Here is a 20,992-nt window from a genome sequence, read left to right as displayed (position 1 = left end):
ACTTCCAATAAACTTCAATGCGTTGGAGAGTTTCTTCCTTGGACGCCATGTGTTTGATCGCGTGAATCATATATGAGTCTCATAAAATAAATGTTCGTCACGCGTTTGATTCACTAAACATGAATTCACACAAGTACTTTTCATTGCATTGAGAAGGCTGATAGCGAGCCCAATGAGATCTCGGCATAAACATTATGTATCACGATGCACAATCTGCTACTACAAATGTTTGTGTGCACAATCAAAATTAAAAGTTTTATCAAGAAATCCAAACAGCAGAGGTTCAGCAGTAAAAGCAACTCCTAGTCCTAGCAATGTGGGCAAATCTGAGCACCGGAGGACCGACCCTTCCATCGCTATTTTTCCATTAATTTTATCTTCTTCTATTTTCCAGGCTCCTGCTAACCTGACCCAACCAGGGATTTCCGGGACTGGTTAATGCGTGCCCGGCTCGAGCTAATTCATTGACGCCCCTTTATGCAATATTGATATCTTGTGTCAATATCCAAAAATAAAAGAAAACGCGCAAGAAATTTCGAACTAAAGAAGAGAAGGCACGAATGGACCTGCGCGTCATTGGACCAGGTGTGTCTTGATCTGTCTATCATTTTTCATAGGTGATTATATATTAGAATTACCTGTTTTCCTGATGCCGCCCTCGACAAATTAGAAGCTTCAACGAGAGCTTCCTTCCATTTCTTGACTTGACTCCATGCTTTGCTGCCCATGATTTCCCGTGCCTTCCTTTTACTTTCCTTGATTCCACTTTGTAAAATACAGGCATCGCATCCTGTTCATTCATCTTCTCGCACTCCAATATCTTGACCAGCTCTTCCAAACACCACGACGACGAAGCGTAGCTCTCCGAGAAGATGATGATTGCAATGAGCAATTCTTTGATCGCCCTCATGATCGAGGCCGATATTGCCTCTCGCTTCCTTAGTTCCTTCCTATCCCACGAACGTCCTTAAGCTGGCCCGATACAAGGCCTTGCATAGATGACCCACGAAGTTGTTGCCAATGTCTTTGCCTCTGAAATTAAGGAAGACATCGTAATTTCGTCTGGGCTGTGAAGAAGAAGCCATGAGAGTTGAGAGTCTTTAGACCAGGAAATTCACTTTGTCTCAGCCATGAAGTCTAAATGCTACAACTAAATGGAAATTCATACCTAGACTATTACAACAGCAACACCACAGGTTCTGATCATCCGTAGAACTTCAATCGCAGTTGAATCTGTCACAAACAGAAGCTAGGATCTTCGGCCTCTGTTTTTGCTCGTAAAAGAACCGAAACAGAGCATGTAGTATTACCTTGGCGAGATCGGAACTCTAGCCTCGGCGAATGGGCAAATCAGAAACCGGACGTCCCAGACACGCTGGAGATGAATATCGGCGTTGGAGGAGGAGTCTCAAGCAATAACTGAACACTTCGGACTCCTTCGCTGAGAAACAGGGGCAAAGAGAGCTGGTTCGACTTCGGCTAGGCAATGTCGAACGGCGATGGCGATGATTGTCAGTGAACTGGTTGGAGAAGGTGAATTAGGCTAAGAAAACGCTTAGAGAGAGAGAGAGAGAGAGAGAGAGAGAGAGAGAAATCTCACTGAACTTCGTCTGTCAAATCCTGCTCTGTTTCGGTTTTTTTCTGATCAACGGTGGCCAGCACCTGGAAAACATGGAAGTCTGCAGCGATTGGAGGTGGTGAGCGGTGAATGCAAGCGACGATTCGTGGTCCAGAAGCTAAGGAATCCTCTTGATCAGAGATAATGAAATTTTTCGTGTCCTCCTCTTTGCTCCGGTATTCTCGATTCTCCGTCGGCCAGCGACCGGAGGGATCGCGGTGGGAGATGGGGAACGGCGGGTGTCGGCGTCGATTGGTGGCCGGCGAAAGGGAGGGTACCGGATAGAGGATTCCACCTTTCCAAGTGTCATGGGCATTTTTTATGGGCTCCTATGGGCTTTTAAATGATCATGTGGGCTTATGCTGGTGGTGAATTGGATTGAATTTCTGGGCCCCGCAAATTGATTGGCCGGGCTTGGGTAACTTGGATCAGGGCTTTTCCATTTTTACCAAATTGGAGCCCTTTCTTTTTTGTTCTTTTCTTTCTTCTTTTTATTTATTATTTTTTTCTTTACAAAAATTTATGCTTGATGGGTCGACAAAAATTCAGATGTTGACATGCAATAACATAAATGCATTATCTCCAAAGAGACCAGATTTTCTATGGATGCAAGAAAAATTCCTCAGTTGAAGTCTCCATTAAAAAAAGTCTTCACAAGCCTTTTATTTTATACGGAATATCAAGTATCTTTACAATTTTGAGTGATCACTAAGATAGAGAAGTTGAAGATTCTTGGAATGGAGCACATCGAGGAGAATGGTAAATGGCTACCTTTAAGTTGTTGAATATCCACAAGTAAATCGAGAAGAGAGTGATTTCATGGTGTACCAATAATAATTACGATATGCCACGCGGCTTTCTTAAAATAAGAAAACATAAGTTATACTTGTAGATAGTTAATAAAAAAATATGGAATTTGGTGAACAATAAGAAATACACTCGTAAAGTAAACATAGTAGATAATATAGGTAAAGTATAAAATAAAATAAAATAAAAAACTTTGGTTAGTACTTGCATGATACAAATGAAAGATCTTACTTCACTGATAAATTTAGAAATTGTGCATTTGCTTTTTGATATTCTGTGATATGAATTGACCAAAAGAAACCACCGCCTGCGGTGGCCTAGTTGTATAAGAGCTCCCATGACATCTACCCAGGACGGAGGGGTTCAAATCCCACGGGACGCACGGGATCTTAAGTGTGACGTCGGGGTGGTGGGTCCTCTACTAGCATCGCCCTAAGATTTAACACCTGCTCCCGCCAGCTGTCGACCGTATGGGTAGGATTTACCCACCAGCTGTCGGCCGTATGGGTAGGATTTGCCCACCAGCTGCTGGCCGTAAAGGGTTCCCTGGGTATCAAAAAAAAAAAATGACCAAAAGAAAAAACTGATTAGAATCTCCAACCTCTTACACTTCAAATGGTATAGAACCAAGGTTAGAAATTAAGTTTGACAATTAAAAGAGATGCTAATATAAGCATTAGATAGCTATAAAATAAGAAAAAATTGTAATAGCACGATTGGGTTGACAAACCGGGCATTATTATACTCATACATTGATAAACAAATTTCGCACTCTATGCTTATGCCATTGATGTGCCATAAATATATTCATCTACTTAAAACATAAACTATTGAATTGTTTGGGTCAAGCCTCCGTTAATCATCCTTTTGTGGGGGTGTCCAAACCTCTCTACAAGTTGCACACTTGAAAAGTGAAAATCTCGAGAGAAAATATTCATCATTAATGAATCACTTCAGAGACATTAGATGGGGGCTAAAGAAAAGCCTCGCCGTCGCTACTTATAAAATGAATAAGCGCACTTAATTAGAAAACATAATTGTAAGCTAAAACCTGGCATATATAAATCAGTTTATCATTTTCTGGGTAATAAATCAAATAAGGAGAGAACTTCTCGCATTTGCTTAGAATCGCTTAAAGGAAGCCCATTTCGAACTTGCATTTGCTTACAATTTTGAGATATCACTAACCATCGCTAGGTTTGTAAAATTGTTCCTCCAAATGCAAAGAAGTTAAGAAGATAAAATAGGCTCCAAGAACTCTACTTCTGACAGATTGCATTCTCTAAGTTCTAAAAACTTTAACTTAGGAAATCTTGTCTTTGTATGGGGATCAATCAAATCCTCCTCCTCCTTTGGAAACTTGATTAACTTTGATTGCCTTGAAATGTGAGAGATTGAATATTTTGCAACTTGTATATGGCAGACGGAAGGGCTACCAGTTTCTTGCAATTAACTAAATTCAAATTTACCACAAAGGCATGGTTTTCCATGGATGCAGAAAGTTACATTATGGATTTGTTCACATGGAAATAAAATTCCTCGAGATTTGGAGTCCTATCGAGGATTGGCATATAAACCAGGCGATGGGCATTCACTGAACATATTGGACACCAATTTTTTAGGGTCCTGCAAGAACAATAAAACAATAAGGATAGACATTTTGGACGAAAAGGAAAATTTGAGACAAATATCCAATTCAAAACTGTCTCTGGTTTTTAACAAAAGATAGGGGAAAATTATCAAAAAATCATAAACCTATTGCAATTGTGTCAATTCAAATCATAAACTTTTTTTTTTTTTGACCAATTGAGTCTAAACCTTTTACAATTATTCTCAATCGAGTCCATCTGGCCAAAATTGGCCGAGTGGCGTTGACGTGGCAGCCCGTCGGAAAGACCTTTTTTTAATAATATTTTATTTTTTGAATTATTTTATTAATTTTTATCCTTTTATCCTTTTTTTCTTTCTCTTTTTTTCCCCTCCCCTCCTTCCTCCTCCTCTCTCCTCCTCCCTCCTTCTTCCTTTGGCTCCGGCGACTGGCCAGAGGGGAGGGCTAGCCGATCGCTGGACTAAGGCAGCAGAGTGAGCCCTCGCCAAATTTAGCGAGGGGGGCCTTGCGTTGGGTTTGGCAAGGGCTCGCCTCACTAGTTAGTGAGCTTGCGCCCAAAACCGTTTATGTCAAAAGATCTTGATGATCTTTTGATGATCGCCGATGCCTAGGGACGGGGGGAGAGCCCTCGCCCGATTTGGCGAGGGGGCTCGCCGTTGTGTTTGGCAAGGACCTCCTCGCCCGATTCGTTGAGCCCTTTGGCAAGGGCTCGCCTTGCCGTCGCTAGGCACCGGGCGGTCACCGGAATCCAAAGGAAGAAGGAGGGAGGAGGGAGGAAGAAGGAAGAGGAGAAGAAAAAAAAAAGAAAAAAAAAGTCAAAAAATAAAATATTATTAAAAAAAAAAAAGTCGTTGGTCGTCCACGTCGGCAGTGGTCAATTTTAACCGGATGGGCTGATCGGGAATAATTGTAAAAGGTTTAGGATTTAATTGGTAAAAAAAAAGTTTATAAATAAATTGGCACAATTACAATAAGTTTAAGATTTTTTTGGTAATTTTCCCAAAAAGATAGTTGCCTGTCGATTCATCGGGAATCTACATACAAAAATTTTCACGCGTCATAACTCAAGGATCAACTTCTATTTGTCCACAACCAAACATATTGTCCTTATAGTTTTTCTAAACAAATTACGTAAGGACGATTCTCGCTATTCGGTAGAGTAAAAATTGGATCACTTTGTTACATCTTTGGTAAAAGGTGAAAGACGTTTCTAACCATCAAATTCTGTTGCTAACAAAACTTTGACCGAAGTAATGAATTGGTAAATTAACTACAACATTTGAGAAAGTATCTACGGTTACTAGATAGTTTTAAATTACCAACTAATTTAATAATTTACCAAAATTTTTAAGTAACTTACCTATAGGTTAAACTTACGAATGTTTTATAGAAAACTAGTAAGATGCCCGTGCATTTGTATTGTTTTAAATGTTGATACCAAAGTGAATTTTCGCAAGAGAAATTTGATATATGAAGAAAATAATAACAAAATAAATATCCACATAAATCAATTTCTGCACTGGAGATTATGTGAAACTTTATATAGTTAATCCAAACCTCATAATGTAGATTTATCTTCTAATTAAAAGTAATCATAAGACATAATATTGCAATTTTTATTTAATAATAATATATGTATATGCAATATTTCGAGCATGTGAAACAATACGAATTGAAAAAAAAATGAAAGCATCAGGTAATGATGTAAACGCCTCTCTCTTAATAACTTTCCTTGATTTTGTTGAATTCTTCACCCTGTGTCATCGATTGCTGTGGAAAAGGAGAGCAAGCTTTTGTGTGGAATTTTCATGAGAAGAAGGCTCAAGTGCTATAGACCTAGCGGCCCTAGCATATCTATAGAGTAAAGGCTCTTCCATGGAATCGCACTCCACAAGCCTTGCTTCCAAAAGCGAGAGATAGAATTGGATGATTATTCTATTTCCCTAGCTGTTCTATTGCTAGGCGAGAGGACGCCCCAACAAGGGGATGAGGAGAGTCGCTTTCTGTCCCGTGATTTCTTACTTCATGATGAAATAGATTGAAGGCATTGACCGATGTCTCAATTGAAAGGAAATGAGGGGAACAAGTTACATATTGGGAACTAAATATAGAGATTCCTTGGATGAAAAGCCCCAACTATATTTGAAATTGAACTTGTCATCCATTAAAATTCTGGCAGGTTTGCTTCTTTCTTCGCTCTAAATATAAAGAGATACTTGTCGGAAATCGTCGATTAGATTAGCATGACCGAAAGAGACATGGGACCTTTTTGTCATTGTTTGAGAGTTGTCAAGCTTGGGCCAATTTAAGTAAGACTAGCTTCCTATAGAAATTCTTCACTACACTTTCTACATGTCATTTCATTTTTGGCCACATACTCTTGGAGAGAACAATGGGAGGCTCAATCAAAAGCATTTAATGCAAACTCACTTCAATGATTAGGCAAATAAGCAAGAGATCTTTTTCTCTTTGCACACACAATTTTGAAAAGAATCTAGTCAGCCCATCTTTAGTATACAATATAGAGTCTTGAATAACATTTTCAGAGTCTATAATTTAAAAAAAATAAAAATTAAATCGCCATTTATGTTTATTAAAAATGTAAGCACATTCATCATTCAATAGTCAAATTATATCACCGATAAATCTTTCTTCCAAATTTCGGTACTCAAAGAGTTACCGATGCTTTCAGTTCACTGTTCTTTCAAGTTTCAGTACTTGTAATATATTGAAAACGAGGCTGGACTTTTTTGTTGAATACATTTTGTTCGAATCAACATCAAGATTCTCATGGGAAAGTGTTTAATACTCCCCTAAAACGGGAGGATTCAACTTATGTTGGTTCATGTAGTAGATCGACATCCTGTAATTAATGCTTTAATCAAATATAAACTATTAAATAGATGCGGATGTTTCTTAAGCACATTAACGAGCATCATCAGAGTTAGTAATTGTTGCATTCAAAGTTCTCAGTAATACGCATGCATATTCATATTCATATGCAAATAGATATGGATATGCAGAAGATAAGGAAATAGACTACTCAGTTAAATGCGCACCTCAAATTGCTTACTCAGTGCTTGGATGTTGCTTTCATGCAAATCAAGTTGAGCTGACTCGTCAGGACCAAAGGAAGATTCTGGGATGCAAGGATGACATTCAGGCCATTCAAACCATTTTAGCTCATTAGGAAGATAGATAGGATCTTGGAAAGAGTTATGCACATTCTTCATGATGAGCTTCTTCAACCTTCTCAAATTTGTGAGACCATTAGGACCTATGTTTATCTTCTCTGGCTCAGGTAAAATTAAAACTATCGACTGTAATGCATCTGTTACCTGTATTTATAGAATTTGCAGTGCAATTAATATACAGAATTAAACAATGAGAGCAAAATCAATATCAATACCAACAAATCTTACCAAATGCCTTGACAGAATATTACGAAAATCATCAAAAAGCCATAACCTGCTACGTCTTCCGGGATCATTGGGATATTCTTGTCTAATGATATCCATGCCCATCAATTGAATCATGTTACACATCTGTAGGGTCTCACTCTCTTCAGTTACCCAGGACTTCTCAACAAGAACTTCTACTCCAATAGTAGATTCAAAGTCGCAGGAGTCAAGAACTTTCATAATATACTCTTTAGAGTACCCCGTGAAGAAACAGGCAATATCAAGGCAGATTTCCTTTGCATTGTCATCAAGTCCATCGTAACTCCACTTAAAAGTATCATTGCTGGTTTTTTTAAGAATTTTAGCGAGAATACGCAGTGAACTTTCCCACTCACGTTCACTTCTGCAATACAGGGAACAACCCAATTCCTTAAGTGTTAAAGGATGTCCATTAGCATAATGCAAAACCTTATCCACAAGATCCCTCCTTATACTGTTGTTACTCGGAAAAGCATGTCTACGGAGAAGTTCAAAAGCATCGCAATTCTCTAGAGGTTTAACTTCATAGATATAATCTTCATCTATCCTATGAGAAATTAGCAAATGCTTATCTCTCGTTATAATGATGATCCTGCTTCCTGCACCAAACCACTCCAGATTTCCAGCTAAAGCATCTAACTGACTTCTGTCAGTGACATTGTCAAGAACAAGGAGAACTTTCTTGCGGTAAAGGTTATTTTGCATTAAACTAATACCTATATGAACATTAGACACCACTAACCTTCGTCCCGGTAATATGTCAGACAACAATTGTTTTTGCAAAGCAGCTAGATCCTTGGGACCTTCCAAAGCTTTGCAAACATCCGCCAAAAAACATGAAGCCTCAAATTGCCTAGAAATATTATTGTACACGGCTAAACCTAAAGTTGTCTTCCCTATGCCTCCCAGTCCCCATAATCCTATCATGCGAACATCCTCATCAGACCCGAGTTTTAACATTGAATTCAGCTCTATCAGTCGAGGATGTATCCCAATCAGATGCTCAGCAACATGTATGGGTCTTTGGTCAATCTGCATAGAGATCTTGCTCACAATTTCCTTTATAAGCTCCGCTTCAACTCTGAAAAAAAACCGGAATAGTACTTGACATATTGATTCAGCAATTCAAAGAAATGATTAAGTTCCATGAAAACAGAGTGAGGATGTGACTAAGTAGATAAAAAACAGGAACAAAGCAGTGCAACACATCAATTAACACTTACTCGTCATTCAAGGTCCACCCAGACAATTCACTGGCATCAAAAAGAGCCTTCTTCCATCTCTTCACTTTGTGCGAATCTTTCCCGAAATCAGACTCATGTTTAGCCATATCTCTCCCATAACTCCCTCTACCCCATCTCACTTCTCTTGGTTCCACTTTGTAAAACACTGGCAACACAATCAGGTCCTTCTGTGTCTTGCACTCCATGATTTTCGCTACCTCTTCCAAACACCATGACGAAGACGCGTAGTCCTTGGAGAAAATGATGATCGCAAATTGCGATTCCTCAATTGCCTTCATAAGTGCTGGCCGTATTTGATCTCCTTTCCTCATTTCCTCGCTGTCGATGTAAGTGGATATACCATTCTGGTATAGAGCTGTATAGAGATGACTGAGGAAGTTATTGCGAACGTCAGTACCCCTGAAACTTAAGAAGACATCGTAACTTCTTTTACGTTTCAAAGAAGAAGAAGCCATCAGAATTTGGCAAAACAAGGCAGGTTCTCGTGAAAATGAAGGTTCGAGATCTTAAAACGAAAGCTACTCCATTGGCTTCCCCAGTAAAATACTCGGCTGTTGGAGAGGGAGGGGGAAGTGACAGGAGGGAGGGGGAAGTGTCAGGGTGGTGGTGCGGGAGGAAAAAAAAAAGTGAAAAATTTGGGGCGGGGGAAAGAGACGAGGGAGTTATGAAGCTACTCCATTGTCCGGAAGACTGATGGAGGGTGGAGGCGAGGGAGGGCGAGGGAGCAGAGGCCGCGAGCGCCGGCGAGACGAATCCACGAACGGACCACCGCGACGGTGAGAGATGGCTAGAGAAAGAGCCGAACAGAGAGAAAGAAGAAAGAGAAAGCAAGCTCCTGCCGGTGAGACGAAGCCATGAACGGACCACCGCGACGGCGAGAGACGGCTAGAGAGAGCGGCGAGGGCCGTCACTGTTGCGATGGATCGGGACGAGAAGGAGGAGGAGAAGGATCAAGAGGAAGAGGAGAGGAAGGGGATCGTGCGGAGAGGAGAAGGAGGAGAAGGGTCGAGAGGAAGAGGAGAGGAGGGAAGGGGTTGTGCGGCGAGCGGCAATGAGGAATATGAGGAGGGCTCGCTAGGTTTTTTTATAAAGAAACCCAAAAAAGAAAAAAAAGAAAGGAGATGTGATGGTGTGAGAGGGAGGGGAAGTGACAGCTTACCTGTCATTGTCAAGTGGTGGGGAGGGAAAAAGAAATAAATTTGGGGTGGAGGGAAAAGGACGATGGAAATAAGGGGTGGATTTTGGGAATTTTTTTAACCTGAAAATTAAATAAATGAAATTAAAAAATAATTTCGAAAAATAAAATTATTGAATTTTAAATAATGATAAGTTTTGGTCATTATAGAAAATTATGAATTTATTTAAATAAATTGATTATAATTTTTATTAATTATTAGTTTCATCAATAAATTTTGTTAAAATTAAAAACATGTTTCACATTAATTATGAATATATCTTTCAAATTTCAAATGAATTGACTTATTAATATTATTAGTGTAAATTTATTATAGGCTATTTTTTAATTAATTATTTATTTATGAATTTGAAATCAAATTAATTAAAAATAAAAATATTAATTTAATATACAACGTGTCATGAATGTCGGAATTCTCATTTTTAGAAACGACGTGTTGACGTATCGTGTCGTATTGCGTGTCCGTATCGCGTATCGGTCTTCTTAGCGAGGGAGGAGAGTTGGGGTGGACCATCCAAGATGAAATTTTATTTAATCAAAAAAATCATTTAAAAGTAATTTCAAAAATTATAGAAATTACATTTGTGAGATACACTTTTCATGTGCACATTTTTTCCATAGTAGCGATTATAGCACAACGTCATAATATATTAATCATTTTAAATTGGAGGACAAAATTATTACTAGATTTTTTTTCCTCATTATTACCACTATATGAATTCTTTTCAAGAAAGCAAACACCAAATGAACGCTTTTCGTATATTTTTAGTAAAAGCAAATCACATTTTTAGTAACATGTTTAAAAAATTAAGATAGTCGATTTAATTAAAGTCCATGCGCTCATCAAGTAAACGTACAATCACATGTAATGTCATTGTCTAAAAATGAAAGAATATTAAAAATCCTAAACTAATATATTTTGTAATAAATTTTCTCTCTATTAATTTCCATTAAAATAGATTAATACTATGAAAAATCACAAATTAGTGAACATGTGACAAATGAAAAGTAAAACTATTAATTAGTACATCTGTTAATTAGTACTCCTATCAATTGTCATGTGTTATTTAATTAAGTAATTTGAGAGTAATATCTAATGAAAATTGACAGGGCTAAATTTGTCCATAAGTCTAATAGTTGGAGATTTTTTTTTCTCTCGTGGCATTAAAAAGAAATAGTCTCAGAACACTAGCAAAAAAATACTCCATCTTATTGTCTTCCCAGCAGAGACGTTCTTTTTTTTTTTTTTTTTTTTTTGGACAACCCAGCAGCGACGTTCGAATTCAAAAAAAGTAACTCACATTTTCCACCATAATCCCCACTTTCACGTGACCTTTTTCTCACTCCCCATGACCCCAAACTCCCACTCCACTCCAACCAAGCGATGACGCTCAGCCCCGCCGCCCTCTCCCTCCTCCTCCTCCTCCTCCTCCTCCCGCCGCCCCCGCCGCCGTCGCAGCCGCCGACCCGCCCCTCGACTTCCTCCTCCCCTCCGACGCCGTCGCGCTCCTCTCCTTCAAGTCCCGGGCCGACCTCGACAACCGCCTCCTCTTCGCCCTCAGCGAGCGCTTCGACTTCTGCCAGTGGCGGGGCGTGAAGTGCGCCCAGGGCCGCGTCGTCCGCCTCGCCCTCCCCTCCTCCGGCTTCCGCGGCTCCCTCGCCGCCGCCACCCTCTCCGCCTCGACCAGCTCCGCGTCCTCTCCCTCCGCAACAACTCCCTCTCCGGCCCCCTCCCCGACCTCTCCCCCCTCGCCAACCTCCGCTCCCTCTCCCTCGGCCTCAACTCCTTCTCTGGCCCCTTCCCCTCCTCCCTCCTCTCCCTCCGCCGCCTCCGCGTCCTCGACCTCGGCCATAACGCCTTCGCCGGCCCGATCCCGGCCCAGATCACCGCCCTGGACCGGCTCGACACTCTCCTCCTCGACGGGAACCGATTTGGCGGCGCGCTACCGCCCCTCAACCAGACCCTGCTCAAAGCTTTCAACGTCTCCGGCAAAAACCTCACTAGCCCGATCCCCACCACGCCGACCCTGTCCCGGTCCGACCTGTCAGTGTTCTGCGGTGAGGTGATCAACAAGGCGTGCGCGTCGGGCGCCCCGTTCTTCGGGCCCACCTCCTTGTCCTCCGGCGGCAATGGGAACAGCTCCGTGCCGACTCCGCTGGCGCAGAGCGCGGCGTGCGCAGTTGCAGAACGGCGTCGTCGTGTCGTAATGTATGTGTGTGTGTGTGTGTGTGTATGCAATTGTCATGCATGCCTTTTGGACCAACCATTGGGTTGATTGGGCCTTGATTTGCTTCGAGCTTCACCTAGATTCGAGCTCTCAAATCCGGTCATTGCTTCTTCAATAAATCAAAGTCAATTTTGAACGGATTGGTTCAAATGTCCAGCGATGTCACTTGCTTTTTTAACGACCTCGATGTCATTAATCACATAAGCCTCTAGAACCAACAGTTGGATCGATCAAGCCTCAATTTGCTTCGAGTTTCACTCGGATTTGGGCTCTCAAATTGGGTCGTTGCTTCACTTCTTCGACAAAAGTTAAAATTCGATTGGCGTCGAGTTTTGGACCAACTAGGCAAATGCCCGACGATGCCGAGTCACCTTTCTTAACGACCTCGATGCTCACTCCCACGGTGCTCCGCAACGCCAAACTCTTGCTAGGGAGCGGTGTCAGTACTGCAAAGGACGGTAGCCCGGCAAAGGAGGGCAGTCGTGCAGTTGTCCGCAGAAATTTTTCCTTTCTTTTTTCTGTCTCTCTTTCTTTAAACGGAAAATGCATTCGGTTCTTTATTCCTACACGGTCTATATTTCTCATGCGTAATATTTACGGAAAAGTTGTGTATATACACTTATAATGTGCGCAAGTTTTTTCATATTAATCACTAAAATCCATGCACATTCTACATACGTGAGTGATTATTTTATTCCTTGCGCGAGGTCATAATAAGTTAATAATTTAAATTGGAGGATGGAATAGTTACTGAATTATTTTCTTATTTTCACCGCTATACGAATTCTTTTCAAGAAAGCAAACACCAAATGAACACTTTTGGCATATTTTACTGACTTAAAAAAACGCTTATTCGAAAATTTAGAGAGGGGATAGAAGATGAAGCTGGATGGTGCGCTGTATGCACAACTAAAAAATTTCAATGCCTAGCCCATTCTACCGTCAAAGGTCGCACGACCTCCGCAAACTTCACCAAGTAGAGCTGGGCTCTTTGTCACCGACGCATTTTGGCCTAAACCACCACGAAACCCTCCCTCTTTCGCCCAGTCAACCTCCAATAGATGTTGTGACCACAAGTCGAGGCCGCACAAGCCTCCGCCCGACATTTGCCGCCGCCTTAAACTCGAGGTTGCACCTCAAATTTGAGGTCTCAGAGGTCGTACGACCTCGACTCAGAGTCGCGACCTCAATTAGATGTTAACCTGAGCGACAAATGGATGGAGACAGAGATAGTTATGACGATAAGGATGGTGACAGTGGTAAGAGTAGAGATGATGCCGGTGGCGATGGATAGCGGAAGGAAGAAGAAGGAGGAGGAAAAATAAAAAAGGAAAAAGAAAAGGGCATAAAATGAATTTCCTTTGATAATTTGACATCGAATCGACATAACTTTTGTTGAATAAGCAAACCTCATTTTCCGATCAAGCGAAGTAAGTCAGGCCAAAGCAGACTAATGGCAATTCATTTGAAGAGTAACGCAATAAATAACGTTTTTAAAAAATTAAAGCACTTGATCTAATAAAAGTCCATGTGCTCAAATTGAAAATTGAGTAAACTTACGATCGCTTGTAATGTCATTATAAAAAAAAATATCACAAAAAATCCTAAATCTCAAATTCCACCAAAAACTTTTGATATAATTGTGATAAATCTAATTTTTATTGGATTGATATCATGAAAAATCATAAGTTGGTAAATTTGTGATAAATAAAAAGTAAAAACCTTAAATTTATGTATTTATCAATTGTCACATGTCATTTAACTCAACAATTTGACAATAATTTTTAATAGGAACTAACAAGAGTAAATTTGTCATAAGTGTATCACTTTAAGATTTTAATGGTAAAAAGAAAATTGGGAATTTTTGTGGCATTAAAGAGGAAATGAAGAAGAAGAAATAGTCTCAAAACACAAGCAAAAATACTCTATGATACTGTCTTCCCAGCAGCAACGTTCGAATTCAAAAAAAGTCATCCACATTTTCCACCATATTCCCCACTTTTTCATGTGACCTTTTTCTCAGTCCCCCATGACCCCAAACTTCCACTCCCACTCCAACCAGGCAATGACGCTCAGCACCGCCGCCCTCTCCCTCCTCCTCCCCGCCACCCCCCGCCGCCGCCACCGCTGCTGCCGACCCGCCCTCGACTCCCTCCTCCCCTCCGACGCTGTAGCGCTCCTCTCTTTCAAGTCCCGGGCCAACCTCGACAACCGCCTCCTCTTTGCCCTCAACGAGCGCTTAGACTTCTGCTAGTGGCGGGGCGTGAAGTGCGCCCAGGGCCGCGTCGTCCGCCTCGCCCTCCCCGTCCTCCGGCCTCCGCGGCTCCTCGTCGCCGCCACCCTCTCCCACCTCGACCAGCTCCGCGTCCTCTCCCTCCGCAACAACTCCCTCTCCGGCCACCTCCCCGACCTCTCCCCCTCGCCAACCTCTACTCCCTCTCCCTCGCCCTCAACTCCTTCTCCGGCCCCTTCCCCTCCTCCCTCCTCTCCCTCCGCCGCCTCCGCGTCCTCGACCTCGGCCTCAACGCCTTCGCCGGCCTGATCCTGGCCCAGATCACCGCCCTGGACCGGCTCGACACCCTCCTCCTCGACGGGAACCGGTTCGGCGGGGCGCTGCCGCCCCTTAACCAGACCCTGCTCAAAGCTTTCAACGTCTCCGGGAACAACCTCACCGGCCCGATCCCCGCCACGCCGACCCTGTCCCAGTTCGACCCGTCGGCGTTCGCCGGGAACCCAGGCTCTGCGGAGAGGTGATCAACAAGGCGTGCGCGTCGGGCGCCCCGTTCTTCGGGCCCACCTCCTCCGGTGGCAACAGGAGCAGCTCCGTGCCGGCTCCGCTGGCGCAGAGCGCGCAGTCTCAGAACGGCGTGGTCGTGTCGCCCGCGTCTTCGTCGCGGAGGAAGCCCAAGAGAACCGGCGCGATCCTGGGCTTCGCGCTCGGGGTCATACTCCTGGTTTCGGCATTGTTGATCGTCTTCATCCTGTGCAAGACCCGGAAACGCCAGACCCACGCGAGACCGAAAGGGCCCGCGGAGCCCGACGAGCCCGTTGTGCAAGCTAGGGCCGTGAATTCTGCGGCTCCGAACTTGATGACGGAACTGCCATAGAAGTACAACAGCAAGATTCAAGAGGCTTAGCAGAGAGTTTAGAGGAGCGGGTGCTTGGTATTCTGTGCAGGAGAGTCGCAACTGTACACGTTTGGAGCAGCTCATGAGAGTGTCCGCCGAGTTGCTCGGCAGAGGCACGATCGGGATGACGTACAAGGCCATGCTCAACAACCAGCTGATCGTGACCGTGAAGCGGCTCGATGCCGGTAAGGCGGCGGGCACGAGCGAGGAGGTGTTCGAAGGGCACATGGACTCCGTGGGCTGGTCGAGGTACCCGAATTTGGTGCCCATGAGGGCTTTCTTTCAGGCCAAAGGGGAGAGGCTTGTGGTCTTCGATTATCAACCCAATGACAGCCTCTATAATCTCATTCATGGTATGTATATTTTACTTATTTTGCGAATACCATTTTTGATCATTGATTCGATTCTTTTAGCATGTACGAGACAGTTTTATTTTGTTCATTGAGCATCAATAAGTTTGGCTTCGTTTCTTTTGAGGTCTCTCTTTGATGGGTTTGTCAAATGAGAAAATATTTTCTCTTAGGCGTATCTCATATTCCACGTCATCGGGAAAACACTCAATTAATTGATTGACACTTATCAATTAGTGCCTCCATTCTCTCTCACTGTTACTCTCCTCCCCTCCGTTACTTACCCGTGACTCGCTCTCTCTCTTCCTCTCTACTTTTCTTTTCTTTCCTGTGTGTCCGCCGTGGCTCGAGTTTCCAGCTCATAGCCGCTTTGGCCATGGAGTTTGACCTTGAACCTAGGGCTTGGGGTAGCTTTGGCGGCTCGAGTTTCAAGCTCGGCCTCAAGCTCATAGCAATGGCCACTTGAGCTTCGAGCTCGTGGCCATGGAGGCCCAAGCTTTAAACTCATATCCATAGCCGCTAGATTAGAGAGGGAGGAATAGAGGAACTTCTGCTGAAATCTTGGGCGCGTATGATAAAATTTACATTTATCTATTCTCTTACGAAATAGATTTGGAATAGAAACTCGTTTGGTAATATAATTTTATTTTTTCTTTTTTTTTTGAAGATTTCTATTCCAAAATACATTTGAAAAAGAAATCGAAGCTAAAGTTTTTAACTTCTCAATTTACAAATAGAAATCGAGAAATCAATTTATGGCAGAAATCAATTTCTTCCCGGAAATTTTGTCATGTGCACCTTTGTTGAACGGAGACGGTGAAGCACAAATTCTGGTGCTATCGAGCTTGGCAAAGTCAACGGTAAACACACAAGGTGACCAACCATGGCGTGATGTCTCCTGCAAAATCGTTGCGAATCCCCTAAGATCGCCGTCTTACTACAAATGAAGCTCGACCAAGTCTCCATGCTCCAAAACCTCGAGACCTCGCGCTGAATCGCCTCCCCTAATCGTCACCCCTCCTCGACCTAAAGTGGGCATGAGCCTTGCACTCGAGCTCGAGCCATGGCGGACAGAAGAGGAAGGGAAAAAAGAGACGTATGGAGAGGAAGACAAAGAGTGCCACGGTCGGTAACAACGAAGGGGAGGAGAGAGAGTGAGGCAGAAAGGGCCACATATCGACTAAACAGTTGAGTGTTTTGTTGATGACGTGGAATATGACATGCCCCCAATATTAAGAATATTATGCATTTTTTTGTTTCTCTGTAAAGAAGGGGAGGGACATTTCTTGTTGACTTCTTGAGAAATGCTGGATTTACAGAGTAGATTATCAAATTCGATCCCGAATAAGGTGCGCTCACTATTGTTGTCGCCTTCAAAAACTCAAGCTTGAGCTTTGGTTTGGTGAGATCAACAACTCAACCACCATCAATAAATTGGAAAATATCTTATGAGTTTTCATCCAACAATGTGCGAAATGCAAGGGGGAAAAGAAGATTTAAACTTTACCAAAAAAAAAAAAAAAAAGAAGAAGATTTAAAACACCTAGAAAGGTGATTGAAGGTACCTACATTGATAAAGAAAAGCACATTCATTTGGAATGTTTCCATAATCGGTCATATACTTGTTGTTCCATAAGCACATTATATGTGCAATAGAAGGAATTTCTTTGCTGTTCCGTAAGCACATCATATGTGCAATAGAAGGAATTTCTCAAAGGTATAGTCCGCGTGGCAAGTTTAAAATTTGCACTCAACTCATGATTGATGAAATTCAATTCTAGTGATTATCGGCATTTATCAATTCATCGAATGCTCACCTGGCCATAGCAAGCTTTAGCCTCATCAAATCTGGGGGAGGCCGAGCCTTGCGCTGGCTAGGCAAGGCTCAACCTCATGACTTGGCCTAGCTAGGCTAGGGCAAGGCCGAGTCTTGTCGATGGCCAGGCAAAGCCGAGCATCGCCGAATCGGCTGACCACCGGTGAGGCCAAGGCTCGTTGTGGCCAGATGAGCCTCTAATGAGCTTGTCGGAGCTCACCCTAACTTGGCGAGGTCCAGCAATGGCCAGTGACTAGCTGGGACTAGAAGGAAGAAGAAGAATAAGAAGAAGAGGGAAGAAGAAAATAAAGAAAAGAAATAAAAAGTTAGGCTTGATTCTTGAAATTATTCTCAATAATAATAAGTACCTTTTTTCTACTTTTTGATTCTATTCCAAATATATTTTCAGGAGCAAAAATTTTATTAAATGGTTTTTTATTCATTTTTTTTGTTTTGGGGAACAAAAAAATAAAATCAGTTATTTCAGAAATAATTGCCGAACAAGGCCTCATCTTTTGAGCTTCAAATGAAAAATCTGATCGTGTGATGGATTGGAGATCAAATTAAATAAGATTTTATCTCTAAAAATTCTTATCAATAAGGGTGGAGCTACCTCTATAAATAGAAGGCCTGGGGACTTCGAGGGGGGTGGTCGCTTTCTACGGGAGAATTGAGAAAAGAAAGAACAACATTTTGCACAAAAAGACAAAAAGGGGTCTAAAAGGGGAGCGTTGTGCTACGGCGAGAACGAGAGGAGAAAGCTCTCGTGCACTAGAAGACAAAATGAGGGACTCCCATATTTTATTATTATATTTTTTATTGCGGGGGTAAAAGGGTCATTGTGAAAGGTTTTGTTTCTTTCCCCTCTCTATCCTATTGTAGCCAGCCGCACGAAGGAGCAATAAAGCAGAAGTGTGGGTTTTCCATCTCAGCTCTCAGGAATAAGTTATAACCTATGTAGCGGGACACGCGACACGCGATACGACACGACACGACACGCGATACGTCGTTTTTTAAAACTAGAGAATTCGAGACGCGTTAAAATAGCGTTATATATTAAATAAATATTTTTATTTTTAATTAATTTGATTCAAATTCACAAATAAATAAGAACTTACAATAAATTTACACTAATAATATTAATAAATCTATTCATAAAAAATTAAAAAGCATTTTCATATTTAAAAATATATTTTTATTTTAACAAAACTTATTTCCTCAAATCCTCTCTCCTCGTTTCTCTCTCCACCTCTTTTCCCACGCCACCACCCCAAAATCCTTCCCTTCGATTTCTGCGGATCCGCCCCACTCTCTTTTCCCCCTCCCCTTCCCCCTACGCCCACTACGCCCACTTGCTCCCTGCACCCCCATCAATCACCCCAGCCCCCTCGTTCTCTTCCCCTTCTCTCCCTCTCTCTCTCTCTCTCCTCTCCCTTCCCCCCTACGCCACCACCTGCTCCCTGCGCCCCCATCAATCGCCCCCATCCCCTCGGTTTCTTCCCCTTTTTCCTCTCTCCTCTCCCCCTCCCCCACCCTTTTCCCCACGCCACCACGCCACCACCTGCGAGGCTGCGCCCCCCATCAATCCCTCCATCCCCGTTCTTCCCATGCCCTCTCTTTCCCTCCCTCCCCTCCCCCACGCCACCACCTTCTCCCCGCCCCCTCAGTTTCTCCCTCACGATCTTCTCAACTCTTTCGGTCGCCTCATCGCTGTCGCCTCCACCCTTCCTCCTTCGCAGCAGCTGCAGCCTCGCCGCCGGCCCTCCATCGCAGCGTCGCCTCCGTTTATGCTCTTCCTCTCGCCGTCGCGGCTTCACCTCCGCTTCCTCGGCCTCTTCCTCGACCTCACCTCTCTACCCACCATCGTCTTCTTCAACAATCTCTCTCGGACACGCGTGTCTGTCGAGAAAAGTTGACCACGTATCGGATTTCTCGACACGCGTTGACCGCGTGTCCGAACGTGTCCGAGCGTGTCCGAGCGTGTCGGACACGTCGACACGTGTCGGACACGACTCGGAAGGCTCGGCAACGTGTCCGTGCTTCATAGGTTATAACCGCACGGCAAAGGTTCGAGTGGTTTTAGCCCACAGTGACTTCCTGGAGAGCCGCGCCGTGAAGAAAGGAAATCGAGAAGCCGTGCAAAGAGAGCTCCGACCGTAAAATGCCATCTTCCCAACTTGACCACAACCGTAACTTGAATCCTGGGAAAGGTCATGATCAAAATGCTCCAAGAAGTAACATGCTCATGTGAAAAGATTGTTTGAATTGAAATGATAGAGCTGCTATAAGAATAGACAGGAATTTCTTTTATCGCTTGTTGTTGAGGCAGGAGGCTATGCAAATCTTAAATTTGGTGAGAGAGAACGTCAAAATTTCATTGAAAATGCAACAAAGCTCAGACTTGGAAGTGGAGATGGCGAAGTCATTCATAACTATTTTGTTGGATGCAAAGTAGAAATGACAGTTTTTTCTAGGGATGGGTTTGGGTGACAGTTCTAAGATATTCAGCATCACACGGAGTGTCAACACCCATCATCCCAAAAATTTATACACAGAATTGTGTAAACATAGAATATCCTTATACATCTACTTGGGCAATATAGAACAAATTCAAGGTCAATCTACTGTCGAATAAACTACTATATATTAGGAAAAAAAAGAAAAAAAAGAAAAAGAAAACTAATTTCAAACTCAAGTATGGGACGGGCTCGGAGGGGATCATTAAATGGAAGGAGGCTCTCTCTAAATCCACCAATGTGATGGGAACGCATTTGTATGATGGTTAATCCCCAATTTCGAACTCATTTATCTTCTGCTATCAAAAATAATTTTAACTGCCTGGGAGAGGAAGTGTCGAGACTTGACTAGCTTAACACCTACACCAATCGACCGAGTCGACCTAACCTATGACATCGATTTCTGCCTTGCTTTTGTTAGGTATAAATAAATGGAAGCTATATTAAAAAGTATGGAAGTTCTATTCTCATTTCTGACTATGCTTCAAGTGGGAAAGAGAACTTGAAATGAAAAAGCTATGCTCTAAAGTCAAGTCCAACGCAGCCTTTCAGAAATTTTTGCATTCCATCCATAAGATATATTGATCGAATAAAATGATCTGAATTCAACGGCACCAATATGTAAAATTATCCAGCAAATAGTAAAGTTACATGGTAAAGTCTAATATGAATTGAAGAGTAAACATCGAAACTTGGCATTCTTCGCTCTACACAATAAGAGTATATGCTTTGTGCGTGTCCACCATAAATTTCATCGCTACCAAAGCCATTATTGACTAGAAAAGACTAAACTTGATCAGAAATTTTTGGCCCGTTTAAAACTCCTCTTCCTAGATTATGCTGTTCACTTCATGCTAGATAATGGCTATACTTCGTAATTATCCATAAAACTCTCCCTCTTTTGTTTCGATAGGAATGAATATGATTGGATCCATGGCATTGTTGAAGAGAGAAAATATAGGAGAGATTAGATGTAAATTAGAATGAAGATCCTCGTAGTTACAGTTAGATAAGACAGAATAGCTATTTCACTAGAGAGAT

The 20,992-nt window shown here is 42.6% G+C and overlaps 1 protein-coding gene, 1 long non-coding RNA gene and 1 pseudogene across 2 annotated transcripts; 1 reads left to right on the top strand and 2 right to left on the bottom strand.

Moving 5' to 3' along the window:
* Window positions 1–239: 239 nt before the first annotated feature.
* Window positions 240–1,515, bottom strand: LOC120286593. Its single transcript, XR_005545236.1, has 3 exons — window positions 1,311–1,515; window positions 1,169–1,233; window positions 240–1,067 (listed from the first exon to the last, which is right to left on the bottom strand). It is a non-coding gene; the product is annotated as an uncharacterized LOC120286593 (long non-coding RNA).
* Window positions 1,516–7,066: 5,551 nt separating this feature from the next.
* On the bottom strand, window positions 7,067–9,773 carry LOC104416829 (disease resistance protein RUN1-like). The gene is made up of 3 exons (XM_010028171.3): window positions 8,698–9,773; window positions 7,457–8,555; window positions 7,067–7,372 (listed from the first exon to the last, which is right to left on the bottom strand). Exons 1-3 carry the CDS (start codon window positions 9,171–9,173, stop codon window positions 7,082–7,084), a joined length of 1,866 nt encoding a protein of 621 aa, XP_010026473.2. The 5' UTR covers window positions 9,174–9,773; the 3' UTR covers window positions 7,067–7,081.
* A 1,577-nt stretch (window positions 9,774–11,350) lies between these two features.
* Window positions 11,351–16,943, top strand: LOC108957179 (annotated as a pseudogene).
* Window positions 16,944–20,992: the final 4,049 nt, after the last annotated feature.

This window comes from Eucalyptus grandis, chromosome 8 (assembly GCF_016545825.1).
Source record: "Eucalyptus grandis isolate ANBG69807.140 chromosome 8, ASM1654582v1, whole genome shotgun sequence".
In the NCBI taxonomy this organism is placed as follows: Eukaryota; Viridiplantae; Streptophyta; class Magnoliopsida; order Myrtales; family Myrtaceae; genus Eucalyptus; species Eucalyptus grandis.
The sequence above is the reverse complement of the archived record's forward strand: the minus strand, read 5'-3'. Positions and strand labels throughout refer to the sequence as shown.

What these genes read in the sequence shown, in the direction of transcription:
- LOC104416829 (XM_010028171.3), bottom strand. Translation starts at nt 9,173, where the DNA reads ATGGCTTCTTCTTCTTTGAAACGTAAAAGAAGTTACGATGTCTTCTTA. An exon ending in GGGTGGACCTTGAATGACGA is followed by an intron (nt 8,556 to 8,697) that starts GTAAGTGTTAAT and finishes GTTTTTTTTCAG; the next exon opens with AGTTGAAGCGGAGCTTATAA. An exon ending in ATATTCTGTCAAGGCATTTG is followed by an intron (nt 7,373 to 7,456) that starts GTAAGATTTGTT and finishes CTATAAATACAG; the next exon opens with GTAACAGATGCATTACAGTC.